At 38.4% G+C, this 14,972-nt stretch overlaps 1 protein-coding gene and 1 pseudogene across 1 annotated transcript; both read right to left on the bottom strand.

The window, feature by feature from the left end:
• Nucleotides 1–117, bottom strand: LOC130085030 (5S ribosomal RNA; annotated as a pseudogene).
• A 9,584-nt stretch (nt 118–9,701) lies between these two features.
• On the bottom strand, nt 9,702–14,732 carry prdm8b (PR domain containing 8b). Its single transcript, XM_056250561.1, has 4 exons — nt 14,526–14,732; nt 12,360–12,584; nt 11,893–12,124; nt 9,702–11,568 (listed from the first exon to the last, which is right to left on the bottom strand). The coding sequence occupies exons 1-4, from the start codon at nt 14,730–14,732 to the stop codon at nt 10,316–10,318; spliced, it is 1,917 nt and encodes a 638-aa protein (XP_056106536.1). The 3' UTR covers nt 9,702–10,315.
• Between the last annotated feature and the right edge of the window lie 240 nt (nt 14,733–14,972).

Raw genomic sequence — 14,972 nt, 5'->3', positions numbered from 1 at the left:
TTCCAGCAGCAACCTGGTTTTCTCAGAAGGTCTCCCATCCAGGTACTAACCAGGCTCAGCCCTGCTTAGCTTCAGTGGGCAATCGGTCTTGGGCTACAGGGTGATATGGCTGCTGGATTTGTTAATTCTCTTGAACCTTTATTTAACTGACAAATGTAACACACTCCAAAAAAGTTAGGACAGAGGCATGTTTACCACTGTGCACATCACCTTTCCTTTTAATTACACTTTTTAATCATTTGGGAATTGAGAATACAAATTTTTGCAGTTTTGCAAGTGGAAATTTTACCCAATCTCACCTGATATAAGACATGTTCTCAACAGTCTGTAGTCGTCATTTTCTGATTCTCCTTTTCATGATGAGCTATATATTTTCAATAAGAGACAGATCTGGACTGCAGGCAGGCAGTCAAGGACATCCACTCTGGTGTAGAGAAACCTTGTAGCATGTGCAGAATGAAGCCTGGCATTGTCTTGCTTCCCAGAAAAGAGCATATTGATGTCAGTATATGTCTCTCTCAGTAGAATCCCAATATATGCCTCCACATCGATGGCACCTTCACACAAATGCAAGTCACCCATGCCGTTTGCACTGATGCACTGCAATACCAGGACAGATGTTTGCTTTTGCACCTGTCGCAGATAAAAGTCTGGATGGTCCCTTTTGTCTTTGGGACTGAGACCTCGATGTCTGTTTTTCCCAAAAACAAGCTGAAACATGGACGCATCTGACCACAGTACACATTTTTCCACTGTCTTTTAGACCATCTGAGATGAGCTTGGGCACAGAGAACCCAGCAGCATCTCTGCATAGAACTGAATTATAGCTTTCTCTTTGAGTAACAGAGATTTAAGTTGCATTTCTTGATGCAGCATCAGACTGTGTTGAGTGAAAACAGTTTTCCAAAATTATACTCCTGAGCACATGTTGCTATATTTCACAAAGTAGCATGATGATTTCTCATGCAGTGCCATCTGAGGGCTCAAAGGTGACGCACATTCAATGGAGGTCTCCTGTCTTGCCCTATACATGTACTGAGATTTCTCTGGATTCCCTTAATCTTTTCACAATATTATGTATGGTAGATGGTGAAAGACATACATTCTTTGCAATCTTGCATTGAAAAATGTGATTTTTTAATTGTTTGACAATTCTCTCATGAAATATGGCACAAAGTGGTGAGTCATGACGCATGTCCCATCCTTGCTTGCAAAGACAGAGAAGCTCGTTTTACACCAATCACAATACCCTCACCTATAACCAATTCACCTGCAAATTGTGGACTGTTTAAAAAACAGTTTAACTTGGATATTATATAATCTTTTACTTTGCCTCTGTCCAAACTTTTTTGTTGTGTTGCAGTCATCAAATTAAAAATGTGTTTATATTTACAAAATACAATTATGTTGGTCAGTGAAAACATTAGAAAACTTTTCTTTGTACTTTTGTCAGTTAAGCAAAGGTTCAAGAGAATGAACAATCACAGATTATGGATTTTATTACATTTTACAAAATGTCCCAACTTTTCTAGAAATGGGGTTTGCATAATATATATATATATATATATATATATATATATATATATATATATATATATATATAAAATATGAAATAATTCAAGTGCTTAGACGTTTTATATACATTATTTGTATACTTAACTTACCCTTAATTACTTAATTATGTACACAATACATTATTTTGTCCTTAAAAATTTTATCTGGAGAATGTCCAGACTGGTTCGAGCTGATAGAAAAGCAACAGATAGCTCAAATAACCACCCGTTACAACAGAGGTATGCAGAAGAGCATCTCTGAACGCACAACACGTCGAACATTGAAGCAGATGGGCTACAGCAGCAGAAGACCACACCAGGTGCCACTCCTGCAAGCTATGAACAGGGAAATGAGGCACAGGCTCACCAAAATATTGTTTGTTTTTCCTATCTTCTATTGTCATGAATCACAAAAGAAGATATTTTGAACAATTTCTCCATTTTTTTTAGAAGATTGGAATGGTGTGTCTCGATTTCTGCTGCAATATTCAGATGGTTATCTGGTTATCTATGGTTATCTATGATTTGGTTATCTTCAGTCCATATAGTGCTGGCCTTCAACGGTTACTGAGGGTCTGTTCTCAATATGGCTCAGAGTTTGACATTAAATATAATGCAAAGAAGAGTAATGTTATGATTGTTAGGAGTAAGGAGGGCAGGAAACTGTTATTTCCTGAATTTTCTCTGTCTGGTATTGACCTTAAGGTATGCGATGAGGCTAAATATTTGGGACATTATATAACTGAGGATCTGTCTGATGATAGGGATATTTATAGACAGTGTCATATGATATAAGCTAATACGTTGATTCACAAATTTTGTATGTGCTCTGGATCTGTAAAGATTGCACTTTTTAGGCCATACTGCACTCCGATGTATACTGCCCATTTGTGGCGGCGCTACAGAAAGAGCAGCATGCAGAAACTCAATGTAGCTTATAATGACTGAATGAGGCTGCTGCTTAAGGTGCCACGATGGAGTAGTGCAAGTCAATTGTTTGTCAGTGTTGGCGTGCCCACCTGTTCTGCTGTTTTGCGCAATCTCATGTACAGATGTATGAGTAGGTTATCAGATTCTGCAAACAGCATAATTTCAACATTGACGAATCCGGCCCTAAGTTCAGTCAGGTTCTCCTCTAGTATGTGGAACAATTGGCGTTTTAGCCTATGTAAACCTGGCATATTGTGTTTTGTATCTTTTTTTTGTTCTTTTTTTTTGTGTATTTGTATGTTACTTTATGTTTTGTACCTGTTTGTGGTTGGACCATGTGTGTCCTTAATAAAGCTTTGATATGATATGATATGGCAGGGTCAGAATTTGGCGTAAACAACATGAAAGCATGGATCCTGCCCTGTATCAACGGTTCAGGCTGGTGTTGGTGTATTGGTGTGGGGGATATTTTATTTGGTCTCTTAGTACCAACTGAGCATTGTTTATACGCCACAGCCTAACTGAGTATTGTTGCTGACCATGTCCATCTTCTGATGGCTACTTCCAGCAGGATAATGCGCCATGTCACAAGGCTCAATCATCATCAAACTAATTGTTTGAACATGACAATGAGTTCACTATACTCAAATGTCCTCCACAGTCACCAGATCTCAATCTAATAGAGCAAATTTGTGATGCTGAAAAACGGTAGACTCACATTATGGATGTGGAGCTGACTGCTTGTTGCATGTCAAAATGGACCATATCTCTGTGGAATGTATCCAAAACCTTGTTGAATCTATGCCTCAAAGAATTAAGGCAGTTCTGAAGGCAAAAGAGGCCCAACCTGGTATTAGTACCTAATAAAGTTGCCGGTGAGTGTATAACTTTTTCGCACAAGAAAAAAACAACAACATAATTTTATCCTTTTTATCTATAGGTCAGGAAATTTTAACAGTATAACATGAATATCACATTCTATTTGTCCTTTTACCAAAAATACCAATTTAGTTTTTAGTAACACGTATGCACTGATGTGAGCTAATGCATACTTCAGTTCACCTCATCAGCTTGTCTCTTATTTACCACCAACTGTGTAGTCTCTAAATACATTATTACTACTATTATACTATTAATACAATCTGCTTCTCTCTGGACTCTGCATCTTCCTTAGAGTGCCAGGCTTTTGCTCCAGCCTCCATTCCTCCAGGTCATAGTTGGGGCTACGGAAATTGCTGGACTCTCTGATGTAGTCTCATATCCCTCTTGTGGACTAGAGAAATGCATCTTTTGAAGTCTTCCCATACTCCCCCTTATTTCCCCTCTCTTGTTCTTATTCCTATCTAGTAAAACCAACAAACAGTCACCATTTTCTCTCTCTCACCAATCAACAGGGATTTTCCTGTGCACTTCCCGTGGCATCAATCCACCTTCAGGCCTACCTGACTGCTCTGGCTCAAGGCACAGTAATCAGAGCTGGACACTCAAAATGTCTGCACAGCGTTGAAAGATTAGTTCCGTATAGTTTTACAGTGGCTTTCCGAAGGCCTATATTTTACCTCCGGGCTTAAAGCGGCCTCTCTCTGAGAACAGCACCCATGTGCACTCATTGTGACAAATGGTCCAGAGCAAGAAACAACAACACACCTGGTGGTAGTCAAGATCAAATGTGTGACCTGTACACTGCTTTAGTAAAGCATACAGCTTGTTCCAGTTAATGACCTGGCATGACCCAACAACGACAACGTGATGGTCCTGGTGTCTGTATTAACAGTGCATGAATGACTGGTACATCTTTTGTCCGGTTGCATAATTTATGTTCGATTGCGGTTCACCCCGAAGCCTTAGCAGAGTGAACAACAGCTGTGTCTGACATTGTTAGCGACTGAGCTACTGACACCTGTGTGCTCAGTATAACTGTAACTATGGAATGTGAACAAGAGCGGTTTGCTTTGATTTCATATGCATGCAAAATCTACTTCTAAAAAAAAGTTTTTGGCCCATAAGCGTCAAAGACATAAGCAATGCATTCACTGAAATTTTCAGCACATTAAAATCATTCTTTTACCAGACATGTAAAATACCACTTGTATGACTTTCTTTCTCTGTGCAAGGCAAAAAATGGGTAACACTTTAGATTAGGGTCCAATTCTCGCTAATAAAGTTACTTATTAGCATGCATATTACTGGATGTTGGCTGTTTATTAGTACTTATAAAACGCATAATAATGCCTTTTTCTGCATGAGCATATTCTACATCCCTGAATCCTACCCATTACCTAAACTTAACAACTTACTAACTATTAATAAGCAGTAATTAGGAGTTTATTGAGGCAAAAGTCATAGTTAATAGTGAGAATCGGAATCTAAAGTGTGACAAATTAAATTAACTTGTCCTAATCCTAATCCCAGTTAATGCATGAATTAACGTTAACTAAGGGAGCTTTATTGAAAAGTATTACAATAATTTTTTCATGAATTATATTTGTGAGTGAGTCATCCATATCAAAACCTGCGTTTGATATTACACGATTGTTGGTTAAAATTCCCTAAAACAAAATATTTAAGGTATATAAGCAAGAAAAAAGAATTAGCAGAAAATCTCGAGATGCCTTAAATCAATTGATAATCTGTTTCTCTTTACTTGTAGATTTAGTATGACCCATGAAGGACAGAAATTTGAAAAGGAGAGACAGGTGCAGTTTAAATACTCGCCTGCTCTCAGATCTGTCTATTACTCTCAGCAATGCTTAGAATTTATAAGGCAGACACACAGAAGACAGGTACAAACAGTTGAGGAGGACAGAGATCATGCTAAGTGCAAAAGCATGTCTATAAAGTGAATCTGTTCATCTTTGAAGTGAACGCTAAGTGTAAATTTGTCCATGTCAGCGCGGAGGAAGATTGAATGTGTGCTGCTTCAAAATAACTTAAGCAGGCTGTTGTGTAGTGCTTGTTCATATTCAACCAACGGTATAGGCCTATAATACAATCATAGCTAATCCATGGACTATTTTATAAAAATAGAATAAACTGTTAAAGACAAATTAGATGTTCAAACAAACAAATATATGAATCCTGCTAATTACACCGCAAAATTGAATATTTTACTCTTGAATCGATCGTGGCATTCAGCGGCCTTATACACTCACCGGCCACTTTATTAGGTACCCCATGCTAGTAACGGGTTGGACCCCCTTTTGCCTTCAGAACTGCCTCAATTCTTCGTGGCATAGATTCAACAAGGTGCTGGAAGCATTCCTCAGGGAGTTTGGTCCATATTGACATGATGGCATCACACAGTTGCCGCAGATTTGTCGGCTGCACATCCATGATGCGAATCTCCCGTTCCACCACATCCCAAAGATGCTCTATTGGGTTGAGATCTGGTGACTGTGGAGGCCATTTTAGTACAGTGAACTCATTGTCATGTTCAAGAAACCAATTTGAAATGATTAGAGCTTTGTGACATGGTGGAAGTAGCCATCAGAGGATGGGTACATGGTGGCCATAAAGGGATGGACATGGTCAGAAACAATGCTCAGGTAGGCCGTGGCATTTAAACGATGCCCAATTGGCACTAAGGGGCCTAAAGTGTGCCAGGAAAAAATCCCCCACACCATTACACCACCACCACCAGCCTGCACAGTGGTAACAAGGCATGATGGTTCCATGTTCTCATTCTGTTTACGCCAAATTCTGACTCTAACATCTGAATGTCTCAACAGAAATCGAGACTCATCAGACCAGGCAACATTTTTCCAGTCTTCAACTGTTCAATTTTGGTGAGCTCTTGCAAATTGTAGCCTCTTTTTCCTATTTGTAGTGGAGATGAGTGGTACCCGGTGGAGTCTTCTGCTGTTGTAGCCCATCCGCCTCAAGGTTGTGCGTGTTGTGGCTTCACAAATGCTTTGCTGCATACCTCGGTTGTAACGAGTGGTTATTTCAGTCACTGTTGCCCTTCTATCAGCTCGAACCAGTCTGGCCATTCTCCTCTGACCTCTGGCATCAACAAGGCATTTCCGTCCACAGGACTGCCGCTCACTGGATGTTTTTTCTTTTTCGGACCATTCTCTGTAAACCCTAGAGATGGTTGTGCGTGAAAATCCCAGTAGATTAGCAGTTTCTGAAATACTCAGACCAGCCCTTCTGGCACCAACAATCATGCCACGTTCAAAGTCACTCAAATCACCTTTCTTCCCCATACTGATGCTCGGTTTGAACTGCAGGAGATTGTCTTGACCATGTCTACATGCCTAAATGCACTGAGTTGCCACCATGTGATTGGCTGCTTAGAAATTAAGTGTTAACGAGCAGTTGGACAGGTGTACCTAATAAAGTGGCCGGTGAGTGTATTTCCTAATATTCAATGTCTTCTATGGCAACATTGAGTATCAGATCACTCGTGACCTTTCACACTTCTCGTGTCAAACCACTGACTCATTTATGAAAGTATTAAAGTCTGCATGAAACAGATGATGCAATCAACTTTTCTTCCCTATTGTGGCCTGAGTAAACTAGCTTCTCGAAAATATAGGACGAGATTGGGAATTTCTAATAAACATTCACTGTAAAAAAATATATTTGTAAATTAAACAAGGAAAATTGGATTGGTCTTTCTACTTTTCAAGGTTAATTTAATGAGTTACTTGCTATTTCTTTGTGATTATTTGTGAAATTTAATTATAGCAATTGTTTTACACCATTTTTCTTTCAACGCTGTAATATTCCATAAAAAAGAAAATCTGTTTTTATTTCATGGTGACTTTAATATTGTTGCAGTGTTCTTGTTGTTAGGCCGATTATTTTGTACACTAATCTTTTTTTGCAGTAAGATAATTTTATATAAAAAGATATTTATTTGGGAAGATTTGCAAAATTACACAGGGTGGCCTATCGGTTATTCTTTGGAGGAATGCAAACAGTAAATCAGCAGTTATAAATCATGTATTTTGCTTTCTCGTCATGATCTCGGATATCACTGCATCGTTAGTGTAAATAATCTATAAATACATCACTCGTACATACTGTTTGAGATTGGTGTTTCACACAGATCTATTTTGATGCAAGGGCCCCTTTGCCAAGATGTTACAGAACAACAGGAAGATGAAGGGAAGAGACAGATGCAGAGAAGAGCAGTTCAGCATAGGACACAATCACACGTCAAGTACGAGAAGCGGGCCAGCTAGGTTAGCCAAGGGTGACCACATTGGCCACATGTGAGAGGGGTATAAACTGAGCCTGACCGAGAGGTGCTGAGTGATACCGTGACAAATGTAACTGGAGATTATGATGGCACGGATGACTCCAGTCACAAAACATGGGTCAGGCAATAAATATCTTCACCAAATATAAGTGACTATCATCTTCTCCCAGGCCATTACCTCATTTTCTGGACTTTATTATTTGATTATGTTTTATGATTGGGAAAGGTTCGTTTTTTTTAGGTCCACCTATTAAATTGCAATCACACTGAATCAAAGTTCAGAGCCTGCTAATAGTTTGTTTATTTTGTGTGTGTGTGTGTGTGTGTGTGTGTGTGTGTGTTTCTTTGTTTAATCTGAAGGCCTATTTTTATTTACATAAAGTTTATGTTATGTTTTATTATATTATTAGTTATTTTAAAATAACATTGATTTGGACATGATTGAACTCTGTCGACCATTAGGTGGCAGACTAAGACTCTGCAATGCACAATTCATTTGTAAAAAATCCTGATTTGGTTGAATTTTTCTTTATAAGAGCTTGGTGTCACTGTTGAGCTATTTTAACAGCTTGTATCTCCCTCTTAGCTCCTTGGTTTCAAGCATGTTTTACAGTCTATGGTTTCAAGCCCCACAATACAAGTTCTGATATTAACATATATTTGACAAATACATATAAATATACATATAAAGCAAAGAAACAATCATATGGTGTTTTATTGTCTATTAAGGAAAATAATAATTGCAAATCAAGTTGATTGTAACGGGTAGACTATAAATTGGCATTGCTTTGTAACCCTTATGTTTTATAGCCTATTGTCATACTTGTGGCCCATTTGATAGATATGTAATTTCTAAATCGAGATTATATGTTTTCATTAGAGGGCGTTTTTTTTTATACATTAGGCCTATGTAAAATTGCATTCAAGGCTCTTGTTTCATTGTAGGCTATTTGTTGAACTGAGTCCATTTCTGTAGTTTCTTAAGACTATAGTCCTTGTAATATGAGCTAATGGAATCAAGTAGGCCTAGGCTAGTACTGTTTAGCCTATACTCTTATCTTAATTTCCTGAAGCGCGCACTTTACAGAATGATGAGCACAAACAGTGAATTAAGCGAAACAATTAACACTTAATTTATGCTATTGTCGCGGTCACAAACCGCAAGTCGTTTGAAAACAAAGAGCACGCTTGTTTAAACATAGCAGCCGTTTTTCGTTTATTTGTTTGTTTATTTATTTAGTTTGCTATGCAGCCTATTGTATAAGAATTAAAATAACATGAAGATCGGGTTTCTCGGAGGTGTCACGCTATTTTATATTTTAATTCAATGCATGGTTTTAGTGAAAATGTTACTTGTTTTAAATTATTATTATTATTATTATTAGGCATATTATTGTTGTTGTTATTATTATTATTATTGTTGTTATTATCATCATCACTGTTGTTGCTGGTATTGTTATTATAATAAGCTATAAAAAAGTTTGGTTTAGGCTACCTTATAGGCTACTCGCAGTGTCACTTTATTTAGTCACTTCATGTATTTTTTTTTCAATGTAGGCCTATTTTATGTTTTATTTTGCATTTTTTTATTTGTTTTTGTTCTTTTTTTGCGGATTTCCTCACAAATATTTTGAGTGTCGAATCAGACTATAGCCTACACTAATTCCTTTAGCACGTAGGCTATTAGGTGATTGTAGGCCCACGATTTAAGAATTAGAATTCCGCTTATTCTACAAAGTTGCTAATTTAGCCAAGACCAATTCTATGTGAAAACAAACAAGCAAACTCTCTTTTAGGATGAGTGTCGAAACAGTAGAAGCCTAGGACATGTGCGTATACGCGATATTATTGGCTAGTGTGTGCGAATTATGGCTCGTTTGAAAGGAAACTGCCCACAACTGTAAACAGCATCCACTCCTTTTTTAGAGGGTCAGCCTACTCTTTTATGTATTTGCCATGTTTAACGTATGATTTTTCTGTCGTTTTACAGACAGGCAGAATTGATCACATAGTCAGGTGAAAATAAAGCTATTTTATTGTCAAAGCATTCAACATGATTAGATAAACTATCAAATAGTAAATTTCAGCAAAAGGAAGAAACACTGAATCTATTCCTCACAGACACAAAATATTACACTTTGTATTCAAACAAAACAAGTATTTACATTGTTTCGAATAGACTGCATCTTATACCAATAACTATAATTTACATGCACTCTTAAATACACTTCAACATCATGTTCCCAATGTTCAATATCCTTATGCATATAGACATAACATGTCATTGAATAACTCTCAATGAAATAATCTGCATCTTAATTAATTTATATACATTATACATTAAATATATACAAAATTCAAAGTACACTTAAATTATTACTGTCCCTTTTTTCAAATAAGTGCTTCATATAATAAATAGATTTTAGGTTTTTAAGTGAAAATGCACCGTCATACACAAAAACATGACATTTGGAGAAATCAAAACAGTAATGTCTTTTTTAAAATGAGAGCAAACGTGTTGGCATTACTCCTCCAGATTAACCATATTCCATTTTGATTTAAAAGTTGCAAGGAAAAAATAAAGAGGAAGGAAAGAAAGAAAGAAAAAAAATAAATCCTCAAAAAATCAGTTGTGAGAGGTCATGTGCCGGGAAAGGTGGTGCCGCTCCCTGAAAGACTCATTACAGATTGGACACTTTAACTTTTCTTCTCTCCTTCTTTTAATAAGAGGTTCCATGGCAAACTCCTTTTTGTGGTGCGAGCGCATGTGGTAGACCAGGTCAGAGGTCATGCGGAAGGAGGCATTGCATTTGGCACACCAGTTCTGGGCAGGCAGACAAAGGGAAGTGAATGAAGGGGGCAGGAGTGTGAGAGCAGAGGGCATTTGCAGCTGGATGGGGCCTGAGGTCTTGGGCCAGAAAGCTGTGGTGTACAGGAAAGGGTTCTGTTTTGCAATGCCACCCGGCACGGGGCAGTTGCTGCCTAGTTCTGAGCCATGGAGCTTCGCGGCAAGGTGGTCCGCCTGGTAGAGTCTACTGGAGGAGACGGTGTCGCCCACTACAGGATGGCAGTCTACAGCCGGCAGAAGCTTGGGTGCCATGACAAGAGGTGATATCTGCGAGAAGGTGCGAGACGGCTGGCTAAAGGCACTCTTTCTCTCCGCGCCTCCACCACCCTGCTGGGGCACCGAAGTGAAAGCACTGCCAATTGACGAGGTCTCCATTCGGGACTGTGGGGGCTGAGTCTCGCTGAGAACCTGTCTGATGTTCAGGTGCTTTTCAGCCGGGTTGCTGCTGGGCCTTCCAGCCTCCTTGTTCTCCGAGTTGGAGCTGGAGTTTTTGCCATTGTGCTTCAAGCCCTGAGGTGACTTCTTGACCTCTGTAAAGGCGCTCCTCTTGGTTTCCGTCGACTCTGAAACAGAGGGAGAAAAAGCCCGTCTGCTCTCGTCTAGACCGTACGCTCCACGGTACTGCTGAGCCGAGTTGGCCAACTCCTCTTTGGATTTGAGAGGCTGAGATAATCCACTTTTCCTGCTGTCCTCCATGTCAGAGAACTTGCGCTTTCCAGAGTTCTCACTCAGGATCTCGGCCTCTTTGTCGCTCGGCGGACTGGTTCTGTTTTTCTCCATATCCCTGGCCAGATTATGGAAGTCTGTGGATGGCTTTCCGTCCTGTGGATTTGAGAAGCCCTCAGATCGGCCCAGTTTGGGACTGGACCTGGCAGGGGGTAGACTAGCCTGGCCACTGGCATCCTTAGCCTCCTCTTCTGGGCTGACCATGCCTTGTAGTCTCTTAGTGCAACGGAATCTCAGATGAGCCAAAAAGGGAAATTCGAACTGGAAACGCTGGCTACAGTCTGGGCACAAAAAGGGTGACGTTCCTGAAACACATAATTGGTGGGAAGAGAAAAGAAAAAGAAGAGAGACAGTTTTAGAAAAAGGGTCCTTAAACAGGTAGCCTACATAATGATTATATGAATTTTGTAATGCATCATTTTATTAAGACATAATTTAGAAAAAAACACTTTTTATTGTACTTTTTATTTTATTTATAAATTATTGACATGTATACATTTTTAAAAACCTTTCATAACTCTATATTAATTATCCAAACACAGCAAACTATATTAATTTACTACCTAAACACATGCAACCAACTTCTGTTTTTGACCAAAATATAGCACATATTGGTCTTCAAAGTGTACCTTTATTTTTCACTTGATTTCTGCCTGAGCTCAGGAGCAGCAGCTCAATGAGATCCTTGCCATACCACACCAGCAGCTCTTCGTCTTTCTCTATTCTCCTCAGTGACCTGTAGAATAGTTGGCCGTTCTTCACATAGGCCTCTAGGTTCTGTTCATCTCTGTCTCTCGCTGACTGGACCAGCCTCAGCCACATCAGGCCTTCTGAGGAGCTGTTGGCAGCTGACGTGTCCACCTGTGTCCGGTACCAGTAAAACGCTTAGAACATCGGACCAATCGTTCAAATATAGCCAATCAGTAATTAATTGCAAAGAATACAATTCCTCTAACCCAATTTTGTAAAAGCAAAATAAATATTGTAGTAGTAATTGGTGTAGCGAAAGTTAGCAAACTATTAAGCCTATATGGCTTAAATAAATTGACATTTCAAACACTTGACTTGTTAGAATTGAAATAAACAGTGACTATACCCTGAAGATGTAAGGCGCCGTTCGTTTGTCTGTGGACTTCAGAGCGATAAAGGCGATGCTGTCATACAGTGAAGTGTGACTCAGAACACATGGGCCAAAAATGGCATTTTCCGGAATGTCACAGGTTGTGTAGACGCTGGTAAATATATCCGTTAAACACTGCTGCATCGCTTTCGCGTCTCCATCCCAGGCCAGTCTGTGCGAACTGGATTCCTCCATCATTTGCTGTAAGACACGATGTCAGTGAATTAAATGGGAATAAATACAACAGATATTATATTTGTATTATATAAGGTATGTAAATTGTTTTAAATATTTTATTTCCATTTCTGATTTGGAGTAGCCTACCAAGTGAATCCAAACAGAAAGTGAATAACAAAACCTTTCAACACGCAGTAGGCTTTACATTTAGGCCAGTGTCTTTTTTCTTTCTTTTTTTTTTAAAGCTAATTCTATTCGATTGATAAATAAATATAAATTTACTGATATGGACCTATGGGTCTGAAAAAAAAAAGCTTAGAGGCCTATATTTTGTTTATATGATGTAGCCTAATACATTGTATGTTATTCAGCCTAATCTATTTTATAAAATTTAAGCATGTAGAATTAAAGGAGTTTTTAATTAATTCTGTAAAAGAAGACAGAAAATATAAGTAGCTAATCCAAGAAAAGGGGGAGGACGTATATATTTTTTAAATGCATTAATTCGATTCAAACGCAGGACTGTGACCGTATTAGCCTACATTAATAACTCTCAATGCGTATTCGAAAATATTTTACATGGCTTTGACAATGAAAATCTGGCCGTATAAGACCGGTTGGTCTATGTACAATCGGGGACCATATCGAATGGATTCAGTAGCACTGTCAAAATCACTGTTTTCATGTCAGCTAACCTTTAGCTCCTTTTTACAAGAAGGAACGTATGTCTCCTTATTACCATAATCCACCACTTTCATTCTGAGACTTTAATTAAGGCAGCACGCGGAGTTAATTATTTTTCTTCTCCAAACCCTTAATGCACATTTACAAATGAGGTAAATCTGTAGTAGCCTACAGTATTTTACTCGTGAATTGCAGTTTACTCTTGTAACTTGTACATAAGAGGGGTTTTGTATTTTTTTTTTTTTAAGTGTGTAAAATATTCTATTTGTCTATATTCCATATTGTTCGTGTCTTTTTAAATCGTTTATTATAATTTTAACATTGCGGCATATTTCTGTGATTTTCTATGATTCATCAGCTTTTTGACGAGGTTAAAAGTATATATATTTTTAAAATACAATGAAAAATTCTTTATAACGACAAGGAGTGAAGGAAAATGTTTACTGCAGTAAAGCTGAAGGTAAAACTAAACTACTGTGAGCACGAAATGTGTTAAATATTACAACTATTTTCCAGACACGTTTATAAAAAAAAAACAAAAAAACATCTGTATAATTCCAAATTTACAAATTCGCTTACAGATTTTCAGCTAAGAGGTACAGGGTGCCGTTATAAAAAAGACCGGTTTCTTTTTTTATTTTATTTATTTTACATAGGCTACATTTAGTCTAGCGCAAGTAAGCCGACACTGGCGCGCGTAATACAAAAATAGTATAAAAACGTTAGCCTATATGAAATATGTAGCCTATAGGCTATATTTCTGTAAAACGTTTAAATTAACATTTTTATTTATTATGAAGATGCTATTTAAAACGGTCACGTCCGGCTCTTGATTGTATTATCACGACACAAATGCTAAAAGTTCCCTTCATCCATAAAAAGCCTTAGTGTGAATTTTGCCCTTCCTTTCACGATTCTCTCCTTTTGTAGCTGTGAGGTCCCACTCTCACTCCTGAGAATCACACAAAGGATCCACTGAATATGCATTTCAACTAAATACTATAATAGACCCACGAATATATGCGCATCTCTAAAATAGAGGAGACGGAACCCATTGACCTCATGTTTCAGGCTGAAATTTATTGGGCTTTTTATCTACGGTCCTGTTGTTATTCCAACTTTACGACTTTATGATGTGTAACCAGTTTCCCTGATTCAATGACTTTCCGTCTACCATCTGCGAGCTTTCGGTTGCGAGGATGCTGTTTGGGCTCTGCATAGCCCCCATGTATTAGGCTACTAGCCTCCGGTTGTTTTTATTGTAAAATTGTCATTACTCACCATGGTTCTAGGGTAAAATAATCCACAAGGTTTTGAAATCGCCGTCAATATATCTTCAAGTAGGCTATTCAGCGTGTCCAATGAAGTCCGTGCAGTCAGTACATTTCCCCGTCGGTTGAAAGTGACAGTGTTGCCGACCGTCTTATGATTCGCGAGCGCAGAGAGCCTGCAGATGGGGCCGATAGACTGACTGAGTGGCACCCACATACACACTTTTTGTTTGCTGCACATAATCTGCCCAATGAGGCGTGACACGCTTCGTCTCCTCCCTTTAACTCTTCGGTCGCCGACAGTTAGTAGATGCAGAGAGCTTATGCTGAAACGTTGTCAAGTGCAGCTACTGTCAGATGCAAATTTGCCGAATATTTTATAATTCTGTTATATTTTCAAACAAAGAACACTCACACATTTTTTATATGCATTTTAATGTTAGAATAATATTCAATA

The sequence above is a fragment of the Rhinichthys klamathensis genome, unplaced genomic scaffold (genome assembly GCF_029890125.1).
Source record: "Rhinichthys klamathensis goyatoka isolate OS25496 unplaced genomic scaffold, OSU_Roscu_1.1 h1tg000071l_1, whole genome shotgun sequence".
Lineage (NCBI taxonomy): Eukaryota > Metazoa > Chordata > Actinopteri > Cypriniformes > Leuciscidae > Rhinichthys > Rhinichthys klamathensis.
This window is presented reverse-complemented; position numbering and strand designations above follow the sequence as displayed.